Raw genomic sequence first — 25,989 nt, 5'->3', positions numbered from 1 at the left:
CATACTTAAGATTACACAAGGGATTTGCTAAGGGGCTTTGAAGGCAGGCCAAAAGCTGGAAGGCGCCCATAAGCCCAAACACCATATCAAGCAGGTAACCATGAACAGAGCTAGTAATAAATGTGTAAGATAGCCAAACTCTGTATCGTATTGAAGAAAGTCAAGTAGATGCTATTCAAGGACACAGATCAAACTTATAAAGTTGTGTCTTTAAGCTCTACAGCATCTGTATACAATAACTACTTAAAAAAGTCATTTTGTATTCAAAAGGTAAAACATCTATTTATCTAGAGACTAAGAAGGAAGACAAACAGACATAAAGACACTGTTAAAAAAACAAATACCCACAGACTAAATCAATTGTTTAATACATTATAAAGCAAGAAAGCCTTGATTAACAGTTTACATTATTTATAAGTTGATTTAAAATCTTCCTTCCACGCGGAGCTCTTCTATTGCTGATTGTCCAATTTTCTTATGTAATATGCTGACTTCGTCTTGTGTCAGAGTGCGCTCCATGTGTCGATATTTAATGCGGTAGCAATGACTAACTCTCTGGGTCCTGGGAAAACAATAAGTATAGTATTAATTACATCAAAAAATAAAAATTATTTTTTATAAATTCAACAATGTGCAGATATGCATACCATTTGTAGGAAAAAAAAACTACAATGAATTAAATATTTCATTCTATTACAGTATTTTAAGACCAACTGAACCCTTGTTACTGTAACACAGTCAGGCTGCATATACAGTATTTAATATGGGGCTTTTACTTTTTTAACTGTGCTTCAGAAAATCTTAAAAACGTTGTGCTGGCAGCACACAGAAAGGTGAACCGATGCTATCTCATACAAAGCATTTGCCCCACTCTCTAGTGCTCTAACTGGCATTTTCCCTTGAAAACTGCTCTAATAAACAGTGTTCCCAATCCTCTAGCTCAGTAATGGCGAACCTTGGCACCCCAGATGTTTTTACATTTCCCATGATGCTCATCCACTCTGAATTGTAGTGGAGCATCATGGGAAATGTAGTTCCAAAACATCTGGAGTGCCAAGGTTCGCCATCACTGCTCTAGCTGAACTGAGTTGTTTATTAAAGCAGTGTTTAGGGGAGGGGGGGGGGGGGGGGGGGGTTTGAGAGACCGCTAGAGAGCCCAGTGGATGATTTGTGTGACACTCATGGTTGACACACAGTATTTTATATTCTTGCTGCAGGCCTTAAAAAAACAAAACAAGGCGCCCCATATGTATTACTGACCATCAGGCTCCCTTGCTGGTCCAGTGGCTTATATGTCACTGACCCAGACCAAGAATGCAAACTAGGAGTTTGGGCTTTACTATCATGACTTGACCTGGTGCAGAAGAGCTAATACTTCCTTATTAAAACAGTGACATCAAAGTGGATGGGAAATTTCTTCCCTATAATCTTGTGTGCCTACTGCCTTTAACCACTTAACAACCACCCTATAGCCGAATGACGGCTACAGGGCGGTTTCTTAACTCTGGGAGGCCGTCATATGACGTCCTCCCAGAATTCCGCTTTCGCGCCCCCTGGGGCGCACACTCAAGAGCATCCGTGACCGCCGGGTCCACAGGACCCGGCGCATCATGGATCACGGTAAACGGCCGCTCATAGCGGCTGTTTACCACGTGATCGCTCCGTCAAATGACGGAGTGATCACTTGTAAACAAACCGGCGTCATGTTAAGACGCCGGTTCCTCCCTCCCCCTCTCTGTACCGATCGGAACAGCGGAGGGGGAAGAGATCGGTGTCAGCAGCGATGTGGGCTGCATCTGCAGTGCCCACATCACTGCTCACCAAAAATTAACCCCTCAATTCCCTGCCAATACTCTGCAATACCCTGCCATTACCCTGCATTACCCTGCAATACCCTGCAATACCCTGCAATACCCTGCAATACCCTGCAATACCCTGCAATACTCTGCAACACTCTGCAACACTCTGCAACACTCTGCAACACTCTGCAATGCTCTGCAACACCCACCAATACCCTGCAACACTGCAATGCTCTGCAACACCCACCAATACCCTGCAACACTCTGCAATGCTCTGCAACACCAGCCAACATCCTGCAATGCTCTGCAACGCAATACTCTGCAACGCCATACTCTGAGATACCCAGCCATAGTCGGTGATACCCTGCAATACCCAGCCATAGACACCCCCCCTCCCGCTGCCCTCCGGTGCTTCTACCGACTCGCCAATACGATCAAATCCAGAATCTTTTTTTTTTTTTTTTTTTCAGGCTTCCCAGCTTAGAGGTGAGATGCAGGGTCTTATTGACCCCATATCTCACTGTAAAGAGGACCTGTCATGCCATATTCCTATTACAAGGGATAAAAAGGTAGTGGTGCGCGGTACTATGGTGAAGAATCTAATTAAAACAGGTTTAATATATTCAATAGGTATTCAAAAGATTAGATGATAAATGTAATATCGTCTCCACTACAGGTAATAAATGGAACGTAGAAAAAGAAAAGACAATATATATATATAAAAAATATATATATGTATATATAGTGAGGGACCCTCACTCCTATGCGTAGTAGTATTTTGAGTGGTAAACAAATGGATAAGAAAAACAATTAATGATGAATAAGACTGGTGGTCCCAATGGGATTTTATAGGTAGCAGAGTTGCATAAAGTGGCAGTGCTGAATATAAAGAAGGTCCGTAATAATAACTACTACTGCATTTGTTTCAGTGACTAAAATACTATACATAAAGTAGTGGACGAAATAAAAGATATATAAAGTGAATCACCGTGCGATTTGTTAAAAATGACAAAAAACGCATACAAAGTGCTAGTGCTGAACAATAAATAGATCTGAAAAGAAAATCTGCTAAATCAAAGTATATGTGTAACAGTGTACAAAAGTAATCATTAGCTGGATAAGGCAAAAGATATAAGTAATGCTTGCCTTGTGACTAAAGAAATCGCATATGGTGTTAAAGCCAAGGGAGGGTTAAGCAGAGTGACTCTGTGCGGGTGTCTTTATACCATAGACTTAAATATCGGTGCAGTGCACTAAATTGAATCATAAGATCAAAGAAAATAAATCAAATTGTTGAATCAAAACAAAAACGCATAAACGATCCAAGTGTTGGTGAGAGGGAAACAACCCTCTGGGAATAATCCAAAACAGAAGAAAAAAGGTGCACAGTGTTTGAAGCTATAAAAAAATATATAAAAAACAACAATTGAACAGTAATCCTAGTTAAAAATGTCCATTCAGCTGGTGCAACAACAGGTGGCGAATAGCCCAAAATCGCATGTAACAAGACAGTCGCCTGCAGTGCTGGTGCTTAAAATATATGTGCACTATAAGGTAGAGATTTAAACGGTGATGATGGTGATGGTAGATATCTCCCACGTGGTCCTGTGAAATCAGAATATGGGTGTCCCCTTACCTTACAGCTGTAAGGTAACAGCATATGGTATATGTATCCTCAGGGTTCCTGGTGGACCTTATCCCTCGAGGTCCTATTCACGTGTCCCCGGGTCCTGGCGTCTCCTGCCTACTGTGCCGTATTGGGCTCTTTAAGTGGTCCCTCAGCGGTACTTTAGCGTGGGGGGGGGGAATTGGTGGTGTACCTCGGCGGTTTTATGCAAGGGGTTAAACAGATAAGGAGGAAGGGAGCCCCATAGTGTAGTATTTTTCAACAGTATTGAAATTTATTTATAAAAACAGCTTTGGTACTCACAAACAGACAAAGTTTTTGTATGGTGTATAAACGAGCCTCGAGCTCGATTGCGTCACTTCCGGTAGCGTCCCGACGCGTGTTCGTCACGGTCCCGTGACTTCATCAGGGGAGTCTAGTGCTCAGGGAAGTGTCTTTAAATAGAGCCATTAATTGCTTATTTGGCGGCCATTTTGGGGAAGACCCGGAAGTATCCCGGCAGCCATTTTGCGGTGTATCAGGTCGCCGGAAGTATGCGGACGGCCATTTTTTTGGTGATCACACCGGGTTTGTTGTATTGTTAGCCGGAAATAAACATGTGGCCATTGTTTTGGAGGTATCTCAGACGGATTTGCATATGGATATCACCTCCCGACTTAAGCAACATATTCACACGTAGAGAAGGGAGAGGCAAGCGGGGTTAATCAGAATATGCAAACCGAATGAGTTATATGGCCTTGTGATGGAAATACTTAATTCTCTGTTTGAAAATAAAACTAGTTAACGAAGATCTGAATAAATTGGATAATGGTAACCATAATAATAAGTCTAGGACTCTGTAAAACGAGGCACTAATGGTTAATTGTATATGCAGTGGAAAATGGGGAAATATCCAACTGATATATAAAATTGTATACTGGAATAATCTATCTAAAAAAAATACTATTTAATTGTATATTTATTTACATATATTAAAAATTACTATTTAATTATATATTTAATTCATATGGAGAAGAGAATGACAATAGTAAAATAAACAAATTTGAATAATAAGTGGTAAGATCTTACTGATAAGCAAAGTTAATATAGCAAGAATAAAACATTTTTTTTAAATTTAAAATTAATTAAAAATTCATAATTCATTATTCATTTATATATGGATGGGCTCACACATATGTATGCACCGTTGTATGGATTTTTGGTATTTGTGTTTAAAATACTCTGAATATGTCTGAATATGTTTGAATAACCCCGCTCTAAACGTCATTTCCGGGAGCAATGGGGATGTTTTTTCCCCTCGTTTTTTCGTTCTCCCCCTTTTTTCTCCTTATTTTTAATATATTGTATCCGATATATTTTTTATATACTGATTTTTTATACTAATGAATTTTTTATTAATTTTAAATTTAAATTTTTTTTTTTATTCTTGCTATATTAACTTTGCTTATCAGTACGATCTTACCACTTATTATTCAAATTTGTTTATTTTACTATTGTCATTCTCTTCTCCATATGAATTAAATATATAATTAAATAGTAATTTTTAATATATGTAAATAAATATACAATTAAATAGTATTTTTTTTAGATAGATTATTCCAGTATACAATTTTATATATCAGTTGGATATTTCCCCATTTTCCACTGCATATACAATTAACCATTAGTGCCTCGTTTTACAGAGTCCTAGACTTATTATTATGGTTACCATTATCCAATTTATTAAGATCTTCGTTAACTAGTTTTATTTTCAAACAGAGAATTAAGTATTTCCATCACAAGGCCATATAACTCATTCGGTTTGCATATTCTGATTAACCCCGCCTGCCTCTCCCTTCTCTACGTGTGAATATGTTGCTTAAGTCGGGCGGTGATATCCATATGCAAATCCGTCTGAGATACCTCCAAAACAATGGCCACATGTTTATTTCCGGCTAACAATACAACAAACCCGGTGTAACCACCAAAAAAAATGGCCGCCCGCATACTTCCGGCGACCTGATACACCGCAAAATGGCCGCCGGGATACTTCCGGGTCTTCCCCAAAATGGCCGCCAAATAAGCAATTAATGGCTCTATTTAAAGACACTTCCCTGAGCACTAGACATCCCCTGATGAAGTCACGTGACCGTGACGAACACGCGTCGGGACGCTACCGGAAGTGACGCAATCGAGCTCGAGGCTCGTTTATACACCATACAAAAACTTTGTCTGTTTGTGAGTACCAAAGCTGTTTTTATAAATAAATTTCAATACTGTTGAAAAATACTACACTATGGGGCTCCCTTCCTCCTTATCTGTTTAACCCCTTGCATAAAACCGCCGAGGTACACCACCAATTCCCCCCCCCCACGCTGAAGTACCGCTGAGGGACCACTTAAAGAGCCCAATACGGCACAGTAGGCAGGAGACGCCAGGACCCGGGGACACGTGAATAGGACCTCGAGGGATAAGGACCACCAGGAACCCTGAGGATACATATACCATATGCTGTTACCTTACAGCTGTAAGGTAAGGGGACACCCATATTCTGATTTCACAGGACCACGTGGGAGATATCTACCATCACCATCATCACCGTTTAAATCTCTACCTTATAGTGCACATATATTTTAAGCACCAGCACTGCAGGCGACTGTCTTGTTACATGCGATTTTGGGCTATTCGCCACCTGTTGTTGCACAAGCTGAATGGACATTTTTAACTAGGATTACTGTTCAATTGTTGTTTTTTATATATTTTTTTATAGCTTCAAACACTGTGCACCTTTTTTCTTCTGTTTTGGATTATTCCCAGAGGGTTGTTTCCCTCTCACCAACACTTGGATCGTTTATGCGTTTTTGTTTTGATTCAACAATTTGATTTATTTTCTTTGATCTTATGATTCAATTTAGTGCACTGCACCGATATTTAAGTCTATGGTATAAAGACACCCGCACAGAGTCACTCTGCTTAACCCTCCCTTGGCTTTAACACCATATGCGATTTCTTTAGTCACAAGGCAAGCATTACTTATATCTTTTGCCTTATCCAGCTAATGATTACTTTTGTACACTGTTACACATATACCTTGATTTAGCAGATTCTCTTTTCAGATCTATTTATTGTTCAGCACTAGCACTTTGTATGCGTTTTTTGTCATTTTTAACAAATCGCACGGTGATTCACTTTATATATCTTTTATTTCGTCCACTACTTTATGTATAGTATTTTAGTCACTGAAACAAATGCAGTAGTAGTTATTATTACGGACCTTCTTTTTATTCAGCACTGCCACTTTATGCAATTCTGCTACCTATAAAATCGCATTGGGACCACCAGTCTTATTCATCATTAATTGTTTTTCTTATCCATTTGTTTACCACTCAAAATACTACTACGCATAGGAGTGAGGGTCCCTCACTATATATACATATATATATTTTTTATATATAAATATATTGTCTTTTCTTTTTCTACGTTCCATTTATTACCTGTAGTGGAGACGATATTACATTTATCATCTAATCTTTTGAACACCTATTGAATATATTAAACCTGTTTTAACTAGATTCTTCACCATAGTACCGTGCACCACTACCTTTTTACCTTTTGTCTTCTCCAATTGGGGTTCAAGTACCCCATTTCAGTGTGTGCAGCGGTGCAACAATTAGATTACTCTTTGATTAGGCGCAGGAATACTCTCTTTTATACTATTACAAGGGATGTTTACATTCCTTGTAATAGGAATAAAAGTGATCAAAAAATTTATTTTTGGGGAAAAAAATGTCAAACTAAAATAAATAAAGTAAAATGAACAATACATTTTTTTTTTTAAAGCGCCCCTGTCCCCATGTGCTCGCATGCAGAAGCGAACGCATACGTAAGTCCCGCCCACATATGAAAACGGTGTTCAAACCACACATGTGAGGTATCGCTGCGAACGTTAGAGTGAGAGCAATAATTCTAGCCCTAGACCTCCTCTATAACTCAAAACATATAACCAGTAAAAAAAAATGAAATCGTCGCCTATGGGGATTTTTAAGTAGCGAAGTTTGGCGCCATTCCACGAGCGTGTGCAATTTTGAAGAGTGACATGTTAGGTATCTATTTACTCAGCGTAACTTCATCTTTCACATTATGCAAAAATTGGGCTAACTTTACTGTGTTTTTTTTTTTAAGCACAAAACTGTTTTTTTCCAAAAAAAAGCATTCGAAAAATTGCTGCACAAATACCGTGCGAGATAAAAAGTTGCAACGACCACCATTGTATTCTCCAGGGTGTTTGCTAAAAAAACATATATAATGTTTTGGGATTCTATGTAATTTTCTAGCAAATAAATGATGATTTTTACATGTAGGAGAGAAATGTCAGAATTGTCCTGGGTGCTCCAGAACGCCTGATGGCGCTCCCTGCATGTTGGGCCTCTGTATGTGGCCACACTGTGTAAAAGTCTCACACATGTGGTATCGCCGTACTCGGGAGTAATAGCAGAATGTGTTTTGGGGTGTAATTTGTGGTATACATATGCTGTGTGTGAGAAATAAACTGATAATATGACAATTTTGTGAAAAAAAAAAAAAGTAAAAATAATCTTGATTTTGCAAAGAATTGTGGGAAAAAATTACAACTTCTAAAAACTCATCATGCCTCTTACTAAATACCTTGGAATGTCTTCTTTCCAAAAAGGGGTCATTTGGGGGGTATTTGTACTTTTCTGGCATGTTAGGGTCTCAAGAATTGAAATAGGCCGTCAGTACTTTAGGTGTGATCAATTTTCAGATATTGGCACCATAGCTTGTGGACTCTATAACTTTCACAAAGACCAAATAATATCCACCAATTTGTACTAATTTTTACCAAAGATATGTAGTAGTATAAATTTTGGCCAAAATTTATGAAGAAAAAATTACTAATCTGCTAAATTTTATAACAGAAACAAAGAAAAATTCATTTTTTTTACTGAATTTTCTGTATTTTTTCTTTTAATAGCACAAAAAATAAAAAACCGAGCTGTGATTAAATACCACCAAATGAAATCTCAATTTGTGTGAAAAAAAGGACAAAAATTTCATATAGGTCCAGTGTTGCATGACTTAGTAATTGTCATTCAAAATGTGAGAGCACCGAAAGCTGAAAATTGGTCTGGTTATTAAGGGTGTTTAAGTGCCCAGTGGTCAAGTGGTTAAAAGAAGTGGGATTCCCATTGGGCCCACATAATTCTAACTAGAGGCCTAGCAAGTGGATTAGTAAAGGTTCCAAAGGATCCCTTTAGCAATTTACATAAGAACAGATAATTTTAGCTGAACAAATTGCTAATCCATGATAAACATCTGCTCACCATTGATCCTCCCAATTTGGTGGAAATGTCGATTCAGGCAAACTGATACTTTCTCCATTAATCCCCACTCATCCCATTTATAAAACATAGAAGAATTATAAATATCACTTATAACATGAGCCCCTTCCCGACCTGCCGCCACAGTCATACCACGGCAGGTTGGCTCCCTTGGGCGAACCATCGTAGCTATACATTGGCTAGCCTTTTGACCACTATGGGGCACACCATGACGCAGGAGCCAATGCTAAACAGACAGATGTCCAAGCTGTCAGGGGTGAGGAGAGTGATCTGTTGTTCATACTAAGTATGAACGATTGGTCTCCTCACCCAGGCAGTCCAATCCCACCACAGTTAGAATCATTCCCTAGATAACACAGTTAACTCCTTGATCATTTACACAGTAATGAGTGAATTTTTATAGCACTGATCGCTGTGTAAATTTCAATGGTCCCAAAAATGTGTCAAAAGTGTTCGATCTGTCCGCCATAATGCTGCAGTACTGATAAAAATCACTGATCACCGCCATTACTAGTAAAAAAAAAAAAATAATAATAAAAAATGCCATAAATATTTCCACTATTTTGTAGACGCTATAACTTTTGCACAAACCAATCAATATACACTTATTGCACTTTTTATTAGCAAAAATATGTAGAAGAATACATATCGGCCTAAACTGTGGAAAAATTGGGGGTATTTATTATACCAAAAAATACAAAATATCGTTTTTTTCAAAATTGTCGCTATCTTTTTGTTTATAGCGCAAAAAATAAAAACTGCAGAGATTATCAAATACCACCAAAAGAAAGCTCTATTTGTGGGGAAAAATATCACATACATTTTGTTTGGGTACAACGTTGCACGACCGCGCAATTTTCAGTTAAAGCGATGCAGTGCCGTATCGCATAAAATGGCCTGGTCATTGAGGGCTGAAGTGGTTAAAGTGATTGTAACCCTATAAAAAAAAAAAAATTCTGTTCCTCGCTAGTTAACCACTTGCCGCCCGCCCTATTACAAATTGACGGCGGCAAAGTGGTTTCATTATCCTAACCGGACGTCATATGACGTGATTAGGATAATGAGCCGCTGCGCGCCCCCGGGGGCGCGCATCGCGGCGATCGTTGTTGCGGGGTGTCAGTCTGACACCCGGCAACTACGATCTCGGTAAAGAGTCTCCGACGGAGACTCTTTACCATGTGATCAGCCGTGTCCAATCACGGCTGATCACAGTGTAAATGGGAAGAGCCGGTGATCGGCTTTCCCTCACTCGCGTCTGTCAGACGCGAGTAGAGGAGAGCCGATCGGCTGCTCCTCTGACAGGGGGGGTCTGTGCTGATCGATTATCAGCACAGCCCCCCCGAGGATGCCCACACTGGACCACCAGGGACACCACTAGACCACCAGGGAAAAGGTAATAAAAATCCATAATCCTCCCTAGACCACCAGGGTGCCAGTCAGCACAATGGGTGCCAATCAGTGCCCATAATGGATGCCAATCAGTGGCCACAATGGGCATCACTGATTGGCATGCATTATTGTTTGGCACTGATTGGCATCCATTACTATAACACCGATGCCGCCTATGAGTGCCCACCTGTGCCGCCTATGAGTGCCCACCTGTGCCGCCTGAGTGCCCACCTGTGCCGCCTATGAGTGCCCACCTGTGCCGCCTATCCATGCCCACCTGTGCTGCCTATCCATGCCCACCTGTGCCGCCTATCTATGCCCACCTGTGCCGCCTATCTATGCCCACATGTGCCGCCTATCCATGCCCACCTGTGCCGCCTATCCATGCCCATCCGTGCCGCCCATCCGTGCCAGCTATCAGTGCCAATTTGTGCCACCTATCAGTGTCCGTCCGTGTCGCCCATCCGTGTCGCCCATCCGTGTCGCTCATCAGTGCCGCCTATCAGTGCCACTTCATTGGTGCCACATTGGTGCCCATCAGTGCCACCTTATCAGTGCCCATCAGTGTAGCCCCATCAGTGCCCATCAGTGAAGGAGAAAACATACTTATTTACAAAGTTTTGAAACTGAAACAAAAAAAAACATTTTTTTTTTCAAAATTTTCAGTATTTTTTTATTTGTAGCGCAAAAAATAAAAACCGTAGAGGTGATCAAATACCACCAAAAGAAAGCTCTATTTGTGGGAAAAAAATGATAAAAATTTCATTTGGGTACAGTGTAGCATGACCGCGCAATTGTCATTCAAAGTGCGACAGCGCTGAAAGCTCAAAATTGGTCTGGGCAGGAAGGTGTTTAAGTGCCCTGTATTGAAGTGGTTAAACAGCATAGTGCTTATGCAGTCTAATCTTTTCCTTGCTTTCCTGTAAAAAAAAAACCTGGTTTATCTTGCCTGTTCCTGTGTCCCTCTAGGTGAACTGACCACAGTAATCATAGCTGCTGATCCATGATGATGTGGTCAGTTTATGTGCCTCAGTCATCCCGCTGTGTTAGAGTCTCTCCTCTATCCCGTGCCTGTCAGTTCCTAGTGTGTGATCGATCTCCTTCCTGCCCTGCCCTCCTGCTGCTATTAGTAGCTGACAGTAAAGTCAGAGAGTAGGATTACTGCCAGCCCTCTGTTCTAATAAGGTATACTACACAGTGTAAATTTTTTTTATTTTTAAATGATGACACTAAATACCGTATTTCAGATCACCTTTGTGCTGTCATTTGACCTCCCACTGTTCTCCTCCCCTGATCTAAGGATTACAGTGGCAGCGGACAGCACAGTGGTCACGTGACCTCCCGGCAGATGCCTGAGGGGAATCTCAGCCACTCCCGCTGTAGCCCTAATGCCTTGTACACGCGGTCGGAAATTCCGAGGAAAAGTTCAGATCGGATTATATTGTCGGTAAGGCCAATCGTGTGTGGGCTCTATCGGACTTTTTCCGTCTGAAAAAATTTGAGAGCAGGGTATAAAATTTTCAGACAAAAAATCCAATCAGACTTTTTCCAATTTTTTGTAGAGAATTCCGATAGGACAAAGTGGCACGTATGCTCAGATGAAATTATGAGACCAAAGCTATTGGTTACTTGCCTCTACGTAGTCCCGTTGTACGCAATGAACGTCACCTCATTCCGAGCGATCAGATTTTCCATCAACTTTGTCTGACTGTGTGTATGCAACACCAGTTTCGGAAAAAATCTGAAGCATTTTGTGGTCGAATGTCCGACCGTGTGAACAGTGCATTCGATTTTGGGAGGAGCGAGGCGGGAGGTCAAGTGACCCCTCAGAGGTGATCTGAAATAACATATTTAGCGGCATCATTTAAAAAAAACATTTACACTGTGTAGTATACCTTATTAGAGGGTTCTGGCAGTAATCCTACTCTCTGACTTTACAACCACTTTAAGCAGAATTAATGGCAAGAAACAAACAAATGGGAGCAAGCATGCTTATAATTGATTGCAGAGATTTACAAACAGTCAATGCAAAAGTTTAGGCTTGTTCCCATAGAAAGGGGTGTTTCACTACTTATAAGCCACAGTAAAATGTTTAATCACCCTGTCAATCTTAGTGAAAGATCTCCCGATCTATGGGCAGCCTTCGCCTTCCTTAATCTAAAATGAACAGCAAAATAAAAATCGGCTGTGTACAATATTATATGTAAAATATAATATCAAATACCTCAATCTTTAAATACTCTGAACCATATTTGTAAAAAGGTATAGTATAGTGATTTGCATTTATTGGTAGTAATGATGAGTGAAAACTTGGTGTATACATACTGCTGTTTTATAAAGAAACCTCTGAGCAGACTCCCTGGCGTACTGAACTGATAAATTGTCTGAGTGGTCTACTGGAACAGATACAACTAAAGTGGAATACACATGAGTGTGTATGTATGAAGACAGCATGAAAGAGATCAGTGCTACAGATACCTGAACTGTCATATGCAGTTTGTGATCTTGAGGTCTTCGAGATATTTTCTGATGCTTGCATCTTGTTTTATATTTCTATTGATTGACAGATACTTCTGCAGACATAATAAATGTGTGCAGCATTAACCTCAAATGATTTGCCATGTTTTAAAACCTACTCTTTTCCCTTTACAAAAGGGCAACCTACCTTCCTTTTTCTAAGTCAAAAACATAACACATGTTGCAAATTAAGCAGGAAATCACTAAAAAAGTGTGTCAGATAAATTTACTGTAAAGAACAGAAGGTCAGTTGCACCTCCAGTCTTCTATTCTTAAGAATGTGTTCTACTCAGTTAAAATACAGCAACCCGTGGGTCTACTGGAGACCTTTATTAAGGTTACTAATAGGAAGGTATGTTGTTCATCTTAAAAAGAGGATGACAGAGATAACCTTACTCTCTCCATGAGCTTTAGAATCCTTAGTTTTAGCAAGCTTTACTCTCCAATAACTAAGGTCCAGTAATGAGTATGTTACATAACTGGCTGGTTCTATGGTAGCATGATACCATATACTTTTCTGACAATTTATTTGTTAAAGGCACACAGAGAAGAGCAAATATCAGTGGAAGAGAGGTTAAGACAGAAGACCAAGGGGGAAAAATTGTAAAAGAGACACCATGAAATTTTTACTTAAATGAAATGGCAACTATACATGATCAACACCACCAGTTTTGCACCTGATTTGGAGCAACGTTAGGCTTGTTTACCATGCAATGTATATTTAAGACATAGGGATTTGTTCATTAAAAAAAAAAAAAACATCTGCCAGCCATCACGAAATCTGACTGTACTTTGATTATTCTTTACATTTTCTATAATTGTTAGCACCATTTCGTGGCCATAATGCAGTATTTTTCCTGATTGGGGTTCCAGAAAAAAAAAAAACACATTATGGCCACTAAAGCTGACAACCATAGGAAATTAATGTATAGCAAACTCTGTTTCCTCTATCTTTTACTTGTATGGTCACCATGGCTATGTATCAGTGATTGTTAAAAATGGTTACCATATATGCCTGCTAAAACTTTACAGCAGTACAGTTAAACCTTGGATTGCGAGCATAATTAGTTCCAGAAACATGCTTGTAATCCAAAGCACTTGTATATCAAAGCGAATTTCCCCATAAGAAATAATGGAAACTCAGATGATTCATTCCACAACCATTTATTCATAGGTCCTTCAGTTTATAGTTCATATAAAAAGATCACAGCAATGTGACAGGTTGTGTAACCATAAAATGTTCATTTACAAATGGCAGTCTCCACAAGGGGATTAGAAGCAAAATCCAGCAGGAGCTACAGGGTATAAAAGAGAAGAGAGGTGCCTTTAAGTGTAGTAATATGGTTACAATTAATAAAGGTCCAACATTTAGCAACTCGCATGGTTGATGATTAAAACTGGCACATCTAAGTATGCAGGCGTCTGGGGTAAAGCTGTCCACATAGATCATCCTCCGCACCGCCGACTCTCACCGCTGTCAATCTGCAATAGTGACAGAGAAGACTACCTTGCAGTAGAGCGATCTGAAAGCGAGGTTTGAAGAGCTTGCGGAGCGCAGCGTGGAAGGGATGACGTCAATGGCGGTGTGGACAATGATTTATGTGGACAGCTTTACCCCAGATGCCTGCATACTTAGAAATGCCTGTTTTAATCATAAACCATGTGAGTTTCTAAATGTTGCACCTTCATTAAGTGTAACCATATTGCCACACTTAGAGGCGCCTCTCATCTCTTTTCTAATCAGTTGTGACTTGACGCTAATTGTATATAAAGACATTGCTTGTATATCAAGCCAAAATGTATGAAAAAATATTTCTGGTCTTGCAAAACGCTCTCAACCCAAGGTTTTACAGTATATTTAGCATACATACATACTAGAAAATCATCACTATATGTAAGGGGTTTTCAAACGTTCTAAACACTGTCCTTAAAGCATTTGTTAACCCCCCCAAAAAAGCATTTTATACAGCACAGTGCTTGTACTGTGTCATTTGGCCCCCTGTATAACCTGTAATACCTGGATGACTCTCGTATGGAGCAGAGAAGTACTAGCGCCTCTATTCCTTCTGGTGAACTGGCAAGCACCAGTGGCCTAGTACACCCTGGTCGTAGTAAAACCAGCACTCCAGTAACACGTGGTGATGTGGCGAGTCCCATAAGTGCAGTTCAAGCTGGTGAGGTGGCAAACACAAGTAGTGTCCTGCTGCCACCAAGAAGACAAAGACAGGCCCGTCGAGCCCATAGTGCCCTTCCTGCAGAATTCGCCAATCCTACTTGGGAACCCACCACTTCTGCAGCACCCGTACTTCCCCCATTCACTGGCCAACTCGGCATTCAGGTGGAAACAGTTAATTTTACATCACTTGATTTTTATTTGCTGTTTTTCACCGAAGATCTCTATAGATCTATTGTGGACTAAAGCAAATTGTACCCTGGTCAACACATCGCCACTATTCCTCAGTCCTCCCTTGGCAGAGATTGGGAACCAATTACGGTTTCCAAATGTAAGACCATTCTGGGCCTATCTCTCTTCATGAGCATAACCAAAGAGAGTGAGTTGCGGTCATACTGACCTAATTCACCATATGCCCGTGTTCTCTGCTTCCATGGCCAGGGTATGATACAAGCAGATCTTGCGGTTCATGCACTTCAACAACAATGAACTCTGTCGTCCTCGTGGAAACCCTGGATATGATCAGCTCTACAAGATTCAGCCCCTCGTAAACCACTTCAACCAACGTTTTGCAGACTGGCTTATTCCCCATCAAGTTATCTGCGTTGAGGAGTCCCTGATTACATTTTCTGGCTGCTTGTCATTCAAACAGTATCTTCCCAGGAAGTGTGCCAAATACAGGGTCAAGATGTATAAGCTCTGTGACAGGGCCACAGGCTATACATGTAGTTTTATGGTTTACAAGGGAAGAGATAGTCATGTAGAGCCGACAAACTACCCTGACTACATAGGAACCGCTGGCAAGATTGTGTGGGACTTGGTGTCACCCTTATTCGGAAAGGGGTATCACTTGTACGTGGACAATTATTACACGAGCATGCCACTTTTTAGTCACTTGTTTGATCATCAGATTGGAGCATGTGGCACCGTGCGATCTAATCGCCAGGGCTTTCCCCAGCGGCTTGTAGATTCACGTCTTAGGCTGGGGAAGAGAGCCTGCTTGAAGTGTAATAACTTGCTCGCTATGAAGTGGAGGGATAATAAGAATGTTTTCGTTCTTCCCTCCCTTCATGCAGACACGACGGTTAAAATTACTACGGCAATTGGTGTTGTGGAGAAAACCCTCTGTGTCCACGAATATAACCAAAATATGGGAGGGGTGGACCTCAATGACCAGTTGTTGGCGACGTACCTAGTTGCCCGTAAGGCCAGACGCTGGTACAAGAAAGTGTCTATTTATTTATTTCAATTGGCTTTGCTGAATGCTCATGTGCTATACAGAGCTTCAGGACGGACTGGATCCTTCCTTAAATTCCAGGAAGAGATCGTTAGAGCCCTTCTGTTTCCAGATGGTGCTCTACCTCACTTTCCCAATCCAAATGCAGTAAGCCGGCTGCATGAGAGACAATTAATTTTCTTTATGTCCTCCCGAGTACCCCTACCGAACGAGCCACCCAAAGAAAATGTTGTGTCTGTAGAAAGCGCGGATATAAGCGTGACACCTGTTATTATTATGCTGGATTCAGACCTATGCAGTTTTTGTGCTTTTTGCATTTTGCAGATTTGCACCACAGTCCATTTAAAATGGTTTCCTATGGAACACGTTCTGTAGTGCAAATCTGCAAAATGCAAAAAGCACTAAAAATGCATAGGTGTGAATACAGTCTTATACTGACTGTAATATGCAGAGATACCCCTGCATATTACAATGACCTATACACACTATACACATGCTGACCATCAAATGAAGTACCTCTGAATATTCTGCATATTGCAGTGCCCACTTGCTGATATGCATTTACATAGTATGCTTTTTCACAACCAAAAGACATCTGTATATTGCAATACCTATTTGTTAAAATACTTCTATGTACTATGCTGACCACTGGGAGAAATACGTCTGCATATTATTTTGAACGGGTATTTATGTATACTACAATATTTGCTGAGAAAAACTAATACAAAAAAGGCTGACCATCAAAGAGAATACTTTTGTATAATACAATGTCCACAGGGAAAAAGTTTTCTACATACTATAATAAACGCTAAGAAACGTTAATCTGTATATTACAATGACCACAGGAGGAAGTCCTATGCTTCTGGTGCTATCCACCAGAAAATGTATCTTTATATAGGACAATGACCACTGAGAAAAAGGCTTCTACAGATTATGGCAAAATCGAAGGGAAGTACCTCTGTATTATACACATTCAGAAAAGACCTCTACGTGTTATGCCTACAGGGTCTGCATTTTACAAAACTCAAAGTTTTTAACTTTAGTACTGTACCTATCAGCAGATACATCAAAAAGCTGTATAAATTCATGCGTCTGTATTATTCTTTTTTCTGGTGAACCACAGGGCAACAGCCTAAAATATGAAATTATTCTACTCCTGTAACACCAAAAAACTAGTAAGAATATGATGTTCCCTAGAGTTCTCTCTAACCTTTCAGTTATGTCCAGAGATGGCAGCACATTTTAAAACTTGCTGGTGTGTATCACTCAAGGGCTCCCTTATCAATTCACATTTACCATTAATAAATATTTGTACATCTTACTGTGTTAACGTCAAGGCACTTAAGATATCATTATATGCTTCAATCAGATGGGTACAAGCGAAAACATGTTCCCTAATTATTTATTAATTTTGTTTAAAATGAACAGTCTCCTTGTAGATTCTCTGAGCTCTGTAATGCTGACAAAACGACCTGTCAGAAAGCATATAATTCCAGCCCTTTAGCACTACTGCCATAAATCCAATTAGACATGGAAAGAATTTAGCCCATATATGTCTTTAATAGCAACAAATCCCAGCTGCATAAAGCAAGGTTTATCTTACAGTACGAAGATTGATTTTTTTTACCTTGGAGAATGTCTGCTACTTGAGGAACCTCTGCATACTTGCATCATGAAAAATGACAGTCGACAGCAAGATAAAACTGATAGCTTCAGCCTATACATGCTGAAAACTGATTGATAATGCCATTCAATAAAAGTGCAAGAGATAAAATGGTAAAGCATAAATATGCATACTTTTTCAGTATATGAAATCAGTTTCTCTGCAATGTCAACAAAATGTGGTCATCTATGGGAAAAGACATAGGGGTTGATTTACTAAAACTGGAGAGGACAAAATCTGGTGCAACTCTACATGGTAGCCAATCAGCTTCTAACTTCAGCTTGCTCAATTAAGCTTTTACAAAAAAACTGAAAGCTGATTGGTTTCTATGCAGAGGTGCACCAGATGTTATACCCTCCAATTTTAGTCAATCAACCTCATATAGTCTAATGCCGCGTACACACGACCAGACTTTTCAAAAGACTTGGTCCGGCGGACAATCCGACGGACTTTGCAGCTGAGGTCCGCCAGACTTTCAAACAAACAGACCTGGCCACACACGATCGCTCTAAAAGTCTGACGGATTCGAACGTGATGACGTAGAATAAGGAAGTTCATAGCCAGTAGCCAATAGCTGCCCTAACGTCGGTTTTAGTCCATCAGACTAGCACACAGACGAACGGATTGTCTGGTAAAAGCAGAGTCCGACGGACAAATTTGAAGCCAGTCTTATTTCTAGGTCCGCCGGACTTTTGGGAAGAAAAAGTCCGCTGGAGCCCACACGCGATCGAATTGTCCTACGTACTCTGGTCCGCCGGAAAGTCTGATCGCGTGTACGCGGAATTAGTATAGTCAGAACCCTTAAACAATGTTCAGTAACTACATATCTAAAAATTATTTATTATTACAACCCCCTTTTATTTTAAATGGCAAGCATTTGTTTGTTTTGAGGGGCTCAAATAAATAGATGAAGTATGCCAGTGATGGCGAACCTTGGCACCCCAGATGTTTTGGAACCACATTTGCCATGATGCTCTGGCACTCTGCAGTGTAGAGGAGCATCATGGGAAATGTAGTTCCAAAACATCTGGGGTGCCAAGGTTCGCTATCACTGAACTATGCAATGGGATCATAGTATAATGATAATCCATTTTCTCACCAACGTGCTATATCTGGATGTTCTGCCACCGCCTCATGAGGAAAACACACATACTGTATATGGCTGATTGCTGTCTACTGTTTTTATCTTTTCAAAAAGACTTTCTACAAAAAAGATTTATTGCATTTAATTTCAATGTAATTGAGGATCATCACAAAGTGCTATATCAAAAAAAAAAAGTCAGTTGGAAATGGACATGTATGTGAGCCTATTGCAGGATTTGGAAAACTGTGGCAAATGGTACAGTTTCGCGAGATGGCAACATATTGCAATACTAAAGAAGGTAATCATGGCACAATAGAGGTAACAGGATGCATTCATAAGCTGGTGTTCTGCCGTTCCTATAGCTTCTACAGAAAAACTGTGTACATATAAAAATGGCAAAACTTTCAATAATGCATTTATGGGTCTGTACCTAGGTCAGCATGGTTGAAATAGGAAGAACCTTGACAAAAACTTCTGGTGACCATCTGCTTTTTTTATTTTCACTGGTTACTTTATCCCATCTCAGGACATGAAAAAGAATTATAGGAGGAAAGGATGCACGGCTGTGGAACATGAATCTCAAGACCCTCTATAGATCAGGCAACAGAAATCTATTTGCCCTTCTTCTCCACTATTGGACTATACAACTAAATAGAAGAAAAAAAAAATTGGTATTTTAGAATTTATATAAATAATCACATGACCAAAGAGGTTGAGACTGCCCTAAAGGACATCACCATTCAAAGGCACCAACGCAACTTGATGTCTAAATAGAGGCGTGTGTATTAGAAAAGGTAAAGGAACTAATAGAGGTCCCAGACCCGCACAAATGAAATAAAGAAATTGACAAATCTCAATACTCAAATAAATCACAGTTAGGAGATGCACATTGTAAAGTGTAATAGAGGTGTGTGTGTGTAAGTACATTTTATATACTTTGCACCACAACATATTTTTGTAACAACTTGCCCTAAAAACGCATAAGCAGAGATGGTGACTGCTTTATAAATACCTGTGTTAAAAGGAGATCTAAAGAGGGTGACATTTGGCTTCCTAAGGCCCCTTTCATACTGCAACTACCTCTAGCCTGAAACCCCCTGGATACTAATCCATAGAGCTAGATCCTATGAAAAAATTTATATATAACCTGTGACACAATATCCAACGTATATTAACCATATTCTTTAACCATCACTCTGAGGGTGGGAGTCAATGATGTAGAAGTTATCAAACAAAATTAAGAATATAAACCATTTACAAAGGATGACCTTTACCAATGCCACATCCAAAAAATTGTTAGAAAAAAAGAAGGGGGTTACAGGGACACACCCTGCGAATCCTGGACTATAATGGCATACCATGAGACGATGATAAATTTGAATAAAAAGGATTTTTATTACAATTTTTTTTTTTTATTCAAAAGGATTTTTAAAGCATAGAACATAATAAAAAAACACGAAAATGTCATGCTTCAGTATAACATAATGAACCTTCTAACACCTTCCAGCATACTTATGATTTATAAGCTTGAGGTGTTCAGGTTACTCTTGCAGGGGTCGATGCGTTTCGCTATATTGCATAGCTTCTTCAAGACCCATAAGGTTAAGTGTTATATTCTGCATGATAGAACGTAAATACAATATTCATATGGTTCTTTCATTATAATATCAAAAAACATATTTTGTAGTTTCAATGCATAATCAGATTAGGCCATAATACACTTATGGCAAAGCATGGCGGAATGTTAGAGGCATAAAAAAACGTCTGGGGGTGGACACAGGGGCTATAGCTCCTCTCAAACAACCTGAGACTTGTAGACTAGAAATAAGCCTTAAGTGCAATAAGTGCTGCTGATCCCCTCCAGACTTATTGCAATCATTTTTTTGTCCATGTACTATTTGTAGCAGAGTCATGTAATTAGGGAGGATGGTGACAGCGACAGAACAAGACTGCACAATGAGTGTTGGCACTGCCGTTTTTCTTGAACTGCATGTGACAATACAGTACAGTTTGAAAACAGGTACAGAATGTTGCCACCTCGCAACAGGAAGTGCCCTGACTAGGTCTTTCATGACAGGTTCAGCAGGGATTTTAATAAAAAAAAAGGAGATTTCAAAATGACTTTTAAAGTGACATTAACATATAGATATTACAGTACTGTACAATATAGATTATATCTTATATTAAATTTAAGTGATTGAGTTTAAATCTTTAACCATGTGATCCCCGGAAAAGATTTACCCCCTTCATGACCAGGCCACTTTTTGCAATACGGCACTGCATTACTTTGACTATTGCACAGTCATGCAACACTCTACCCAAATAAAACGTATGTCATTTTGTTTCCACAATGGAAAATTTATTTTGGTCATATTCAATTAACACTGCGTTTTAGTAACATGTTCAATAATAAAAAAAAATCGAATTTCTTCATAAATTTAGGGCAATATGTATTCTGCTACTTTTTTTGGTAAAAAAAAAAATCCCAATAAGCGTATATGTATATTTTTTTTCAAATAACGTTTTATTGAAGTTATCAAACAGTAACTGAGAATAGCCTGAGCATTGTGACACCCAATAAGCGTATATTGATTGGTTTACGCTAACGTTATAGTGTCTACAAACTACGGGATATAAACTGGAATTTTTATTTATTTGTTTTTTATACTAGTAATAGTGGTGATCAGCGTCTTATAGCCAGACTGCAATATTATGGGGGACGATTGGACATTAACTGACTAACCAGTGACATTATTACAGTGATCAGTCTAAAAAATATGCACTGTCACTGTACTAATGACACTGGCTGGGAATAGGTTAAACATCTAAGGCGATCAAAGGCTTAATTGTGTGCCTAGCTAGTGTTTGTGTTTACTATATGTGCTGCTTTTACTAGGGGAAGAGGTGGATTTTAGTTCCTGCTTTACAGGAACACAAATTGTATCCCTTCCCCCTGTCAGAATGGAACTCTGCCTTGTTTACATAGGTAGAGCTCCGTTCTGAGACTGCCTGGTGATTAGCAGGTGCCGGCGAACATTGGGTGTCTGGCACCCACAGGTCAGCTTCTGCCGTGAGTATTCACAGCAAAAGCGGCCCACCAGCAGCAAACGTGCGCCCCCTGCAGGCAGGAGTGCAGGATCATAACGCATATTCACAGCTGTCTCCCTGTAAAACTGTTCTAAGGTGGTCTGCAAGTGGTTAAAGTAGAACCAAAGCATTTTTTTTTCCATTTACAATAGTGCAAGAGAGGGTTCTAACCTTTCTTCTTTTTTTGTCATACTGGCCATTTGTTTCCCACTGTAAGAGATTCCACCTCACTTCCTGTCCCATGGACAAAACAGAAAGTGATAGAACATCCCTCCAAAGCAAGGGAATCCCTGGTTGTCACCAAGGTCACAAGAACTCATGTCCCCATTGTAAAATTTCCCCTCTGCTCTGTTCTGGGGACAATACAAAATCTGTGATTGTCTTTCGCTTTTAGTTTTGGTGATAAAGATGAAGATGACAAATAGAAAAAAAGAATCTCCCCAACGGAGGGACAAACAGCAATATAATGGCAGGTGTTCTAATCTCTCTCCAATCTATCCAAAACTAAACAAAAAAAGTTTTAGTTTAGTTAAACTTTAAGTATGTGTGATCTTAATTAGAGAGCAACAATGATGAGCACCTTTATGTTCAGTATGCATAAAGCGCAGTGAATACTTTCAATAAATTGAACCGGGATTTTTTCTGCATGGGACTCTGTTTGCTATTTACGCAATCAAGAGAGTTTTAGGAATAATATATTGGCAGGAGGAGAATAGCAGCCCATACAGCTGAACATAAGTCTTGAATGTCTTGAAAGAAGATGAAATCATCAGTAGGACATTTATTTAATGATTGTTCATTGACATTCTGGAAATGTTCACTCCTTCTATGATGATTTTTGCACTCTGTGATGATTTTTCTTTTGTTGTGATGTGCACATTTATAACATAAAGGACAATTTTTACAAGGGTTTTGCTTAAAATAAATCATGAGTACTGTAAACACATGCCATTCAGAAAACACAGCCTGACAATAAGCTAATGGGCCCCATAAACAGCTTTATGCTCATAAAACCAGAAAGATACTTACAAACATTGGCATTGTTGGTGCCTAGGCTACATACTGTCCTAGACCTCCTGAAAAGTGCCCCAGGTCCAGTAACACCTGTGCCAAGCAGTATTGCCCTACAGTGACTGGACAGTTTTGTGCAAATAGCAGAACTCAGCAGAGCCAGTGGCACGGGAACAACCAAACCTCTCTTCTCTTATAGGTAAGAAATCAACGACTTAGCTCCCACTGACCACCAACATAAGCAGGCACATCACCACCTTAGTATATAGGGGCCCATCTTCAGTGACCAACTTTAGTAAGCGCTAAAAAAAGGAACACTACACCATTGACCAACAATGTAATATAGAACTTCATAACTCCCCAAAGGAGACACTTCAGCACCAACAATTTAAGTGGCACATCTCCATTAATCTTCAATGTAGGATGGGACATTTCCAATGATCATCAGTAGAAGTAGCCAGCAACATATAATGGGCACTTCCCCGTTGAACGCTCAGGTAAGTGGGTATGGCTTTGATCACCAATGTAGGGGGTGGTTCTAACCTCTTAAATAAGGGGCACTTCGTTGACCACCAATTTCTCCACTGACCAGCAATGTAAGGGAGCATTACACTGACCTTTTGACCCCTTTCACATCACACCGTGTTTTGCCGCAGGATTTGCGGTGCATTTCGGCCGCTAGCGGGCCGCTTTTACACCCTGCTAGCAGCCGAGAAAGGGTTAAAACTGCCAGCAATACGCCACAATAGCGGCGTTTTGCCGGCGGTATTACAGCGCTGCCCCATTGATTTCAATGGGGAGCAGCGGTTGAGGAGCGGTAAACACACCGCTCCTTCACCGCTCCAAAGAAGCTGCTGGCAGGACTTTTCCCTGATGTCCTGCCAGCGCACCGCTGTAGTGTGAAAGCCCTCAGGCTTTCACACTACAAACAATGGTGCAGCTTTTTTAGGGCTTGCAGGCGCTATTTCTAACGCTATAGTGTCTGCAAAACGTCCTGGTGTGAAAGGGGTCTTAATATAAAGGGGCATTTCTTCTCTGACCACCAATATAGAAGGATGCCAAAATATGGGAGCACTACGCTGACCACCAATCTAAGGAGACCTTCTTCACTGGCCACCAATATAAAAGGAAACTTCTCTATTGGGGGGCCTGGCACTAACCATGCTGCACAGTGCATACCTTAGGCATACTCCTGACTGCAGCACTCTAAGCTATGCTGCACATCATATATGCCTGGCAGCTGCACTTTACAAGCTGTGGCATGCAGTGTGATGATAACACACAGAGCAATGCACACACAATGGGTACAATAAGGTGAAAGAAAACACAAAAAACAACCTCTCACACAATGATCATATCAAAATACAGTGTTTTTCAGAGAAACAACCTCAAGAAAAAGGACATTGGTTTGATTAAAGTCAAGGTAAGGCACATAAATAGATTGCTTCATTCAGATGGTACAGTCCCCAAACACTGGGAAGTTTGTAACAGATAAAATATCATATGGCTGGTCAAAGGCTCAACCAGAATAATTCCCTAAGGCCCTAGACTTATAGAAAATGTGCATTTCTACAGCAAGGTTATCTAACACAATTGTGTCCTCCAAATCTCGAGTCAAAGGGCACAAATTCATTTTTTAAGGGGATTCAGCAAAGACAAGCCAAGTTTAACTACATTCTGGATACATACAATGAGCCATTGTTACTTATATGATATGAACAAAGTGATGTACACACAAATCTATTTTTTTATATAATAGCACAGTTTAACTACCTCTTTCTGATTATCCAAGATTTCAAGTCTTGCATTTACAGTCCCTTGAAAAAGTATTGAAATTTCCACATTTTTTTCATGTTACAACCAAAAACGTAAATGTATTTTATTGGGATTTTATGTGATAGACCAACACAAAGTGGCACATAATTGTGAAGTGGAAGGGAAATGATAAATAGTTTTCAACATTTATATAAATAAATATGTGAAAAGTGTGGCATGCATTTGTATTCAGCCGCCCCTTTCCTCTTTGCAATGAACTCAGGTATTATTAAGAGAAGTGCCATCTCTGGGGTTTTTGGCCAAGTTTGTCCAATGACCAAGTGACAAAGCTGAAATATAGGTTTCCAAAAAGGCCGGATATGAGAGCAGACCCACCATATATGCAATAGTGAACTCCACCCCCCCAATTCTCCGCACCCCCAGTACCGATCAGGGATTGATTGCATAATCTTATATAATGTAGGTGGACTTACCATCTTCTCAGAAGCTTAAAATTCCACTCTTGAGTTTGGCTAGCAATACCCGTCTTAAAGGTTAAGAGGAAGGATTTGTCCCTGTCTTCTTCAAAGATGGAATTTCCCAATTCCTTCTTCCAGTCTCTCGTATGAAAGGGTTATTTAGGAAAGGCATGGATTAGAAGAATATTATAAACCTCAGATATTATACAAAGATAGTTTTGGTTGTGCATACAGTGCATCCGAAAAGAATTCACAGCGCTTCACGTTGTACAGTTATTCCAAAATGGATTAAATACGTTCTGGATGCACTGTGCAAAGGCCTTCAGGTTCCTATTGAGTTGCCTCATTTTAGAGAGCTTTAAATTGAAATATCATAGTTGTGAAAAGTGAAACCACCTGCACTATTGTGGAGCTTCCACAGCAGCAATCTCAATGAGGGGTCTAAGACCTAAAGAACAAGCTACCTGCCTAATTGAGAAGGGGGAAGATTACGTCCAGCATAGGAAATCACTACAGTATAAACCCAGTGGAAACTCCGTGTTTTTGAGAATCGGTGTGAGAAAGCCAACATAGGTAAACATAGTGGAGGGGAAAGAGAGGCATAGGAAACCACTACAGCATAAACCCAGTGGAAATTCCAGGGTACTGAGAATCGGTGTGAGAAGGTCAACATAGGTAAACATAATGGAGGGGAAAGAGAAGCTGGATAAACACTTTAACAGAAGAACAGTTCATGCTGGAAATTTAGATTTCTAGAAGAAATAGACAAAGCACAACAAGATTCAAGTAAAGCTACACATGCCTCGTTCATTAGGACAAGACTTGCTTA

The 25,989-nt window shown here is 39.9% G+C and overlaps 1 protein-coding gene across 3 annotated transcripts in view; it reads right to left on the bottom strand.

Moving 5' to 3' along the window:
- Nucleotides 1-345: 345 nt before the first annotated feature.
- Nucleotides 346-25,989, bottom strand: part of FARS2 (phenylalanyl-tRNA synthetase 2, mitochondrial) — a 670,425-nt gene continuing 644,781 nt past the window's right edge. For all 3 annotated transcript variants that reach the window (XM_077492141.1, XM_077492139.1, XM_077492140.1), the window contains one exon: nt 346-562. In XM_077492141.1, the coding sequence (XP_077348267.1) occupies nt 548-562 (15 nt within the window). In that variant the 3' untranslated portion in view covers nt 346-547. The remainder of the gene's footprint in view (nt 563-25,989) is intronic.

This window comes from Lithobates pipiens, unplaced genomic scaffold, assembly GCF_037356315.1.
Source record: "Lithobates pipiens isolate NorthernLeopardFrog02 unplaced genomic scaffold, aLitPip1_a1.2 Scaffold_19, whole genome shotgun sequence".
NCBI classification, from domain to species: Eukaryota; Metazoa; Chordata; class Amphibia; order Anura; family Ranidae; genus Lithobates; species Lithobates pipiens.
The sequence above is the reverse complement of the archived record's forward strand: the minus strand, read 5'-3'. Positions and strand labels throughout refer to the sequence as shown.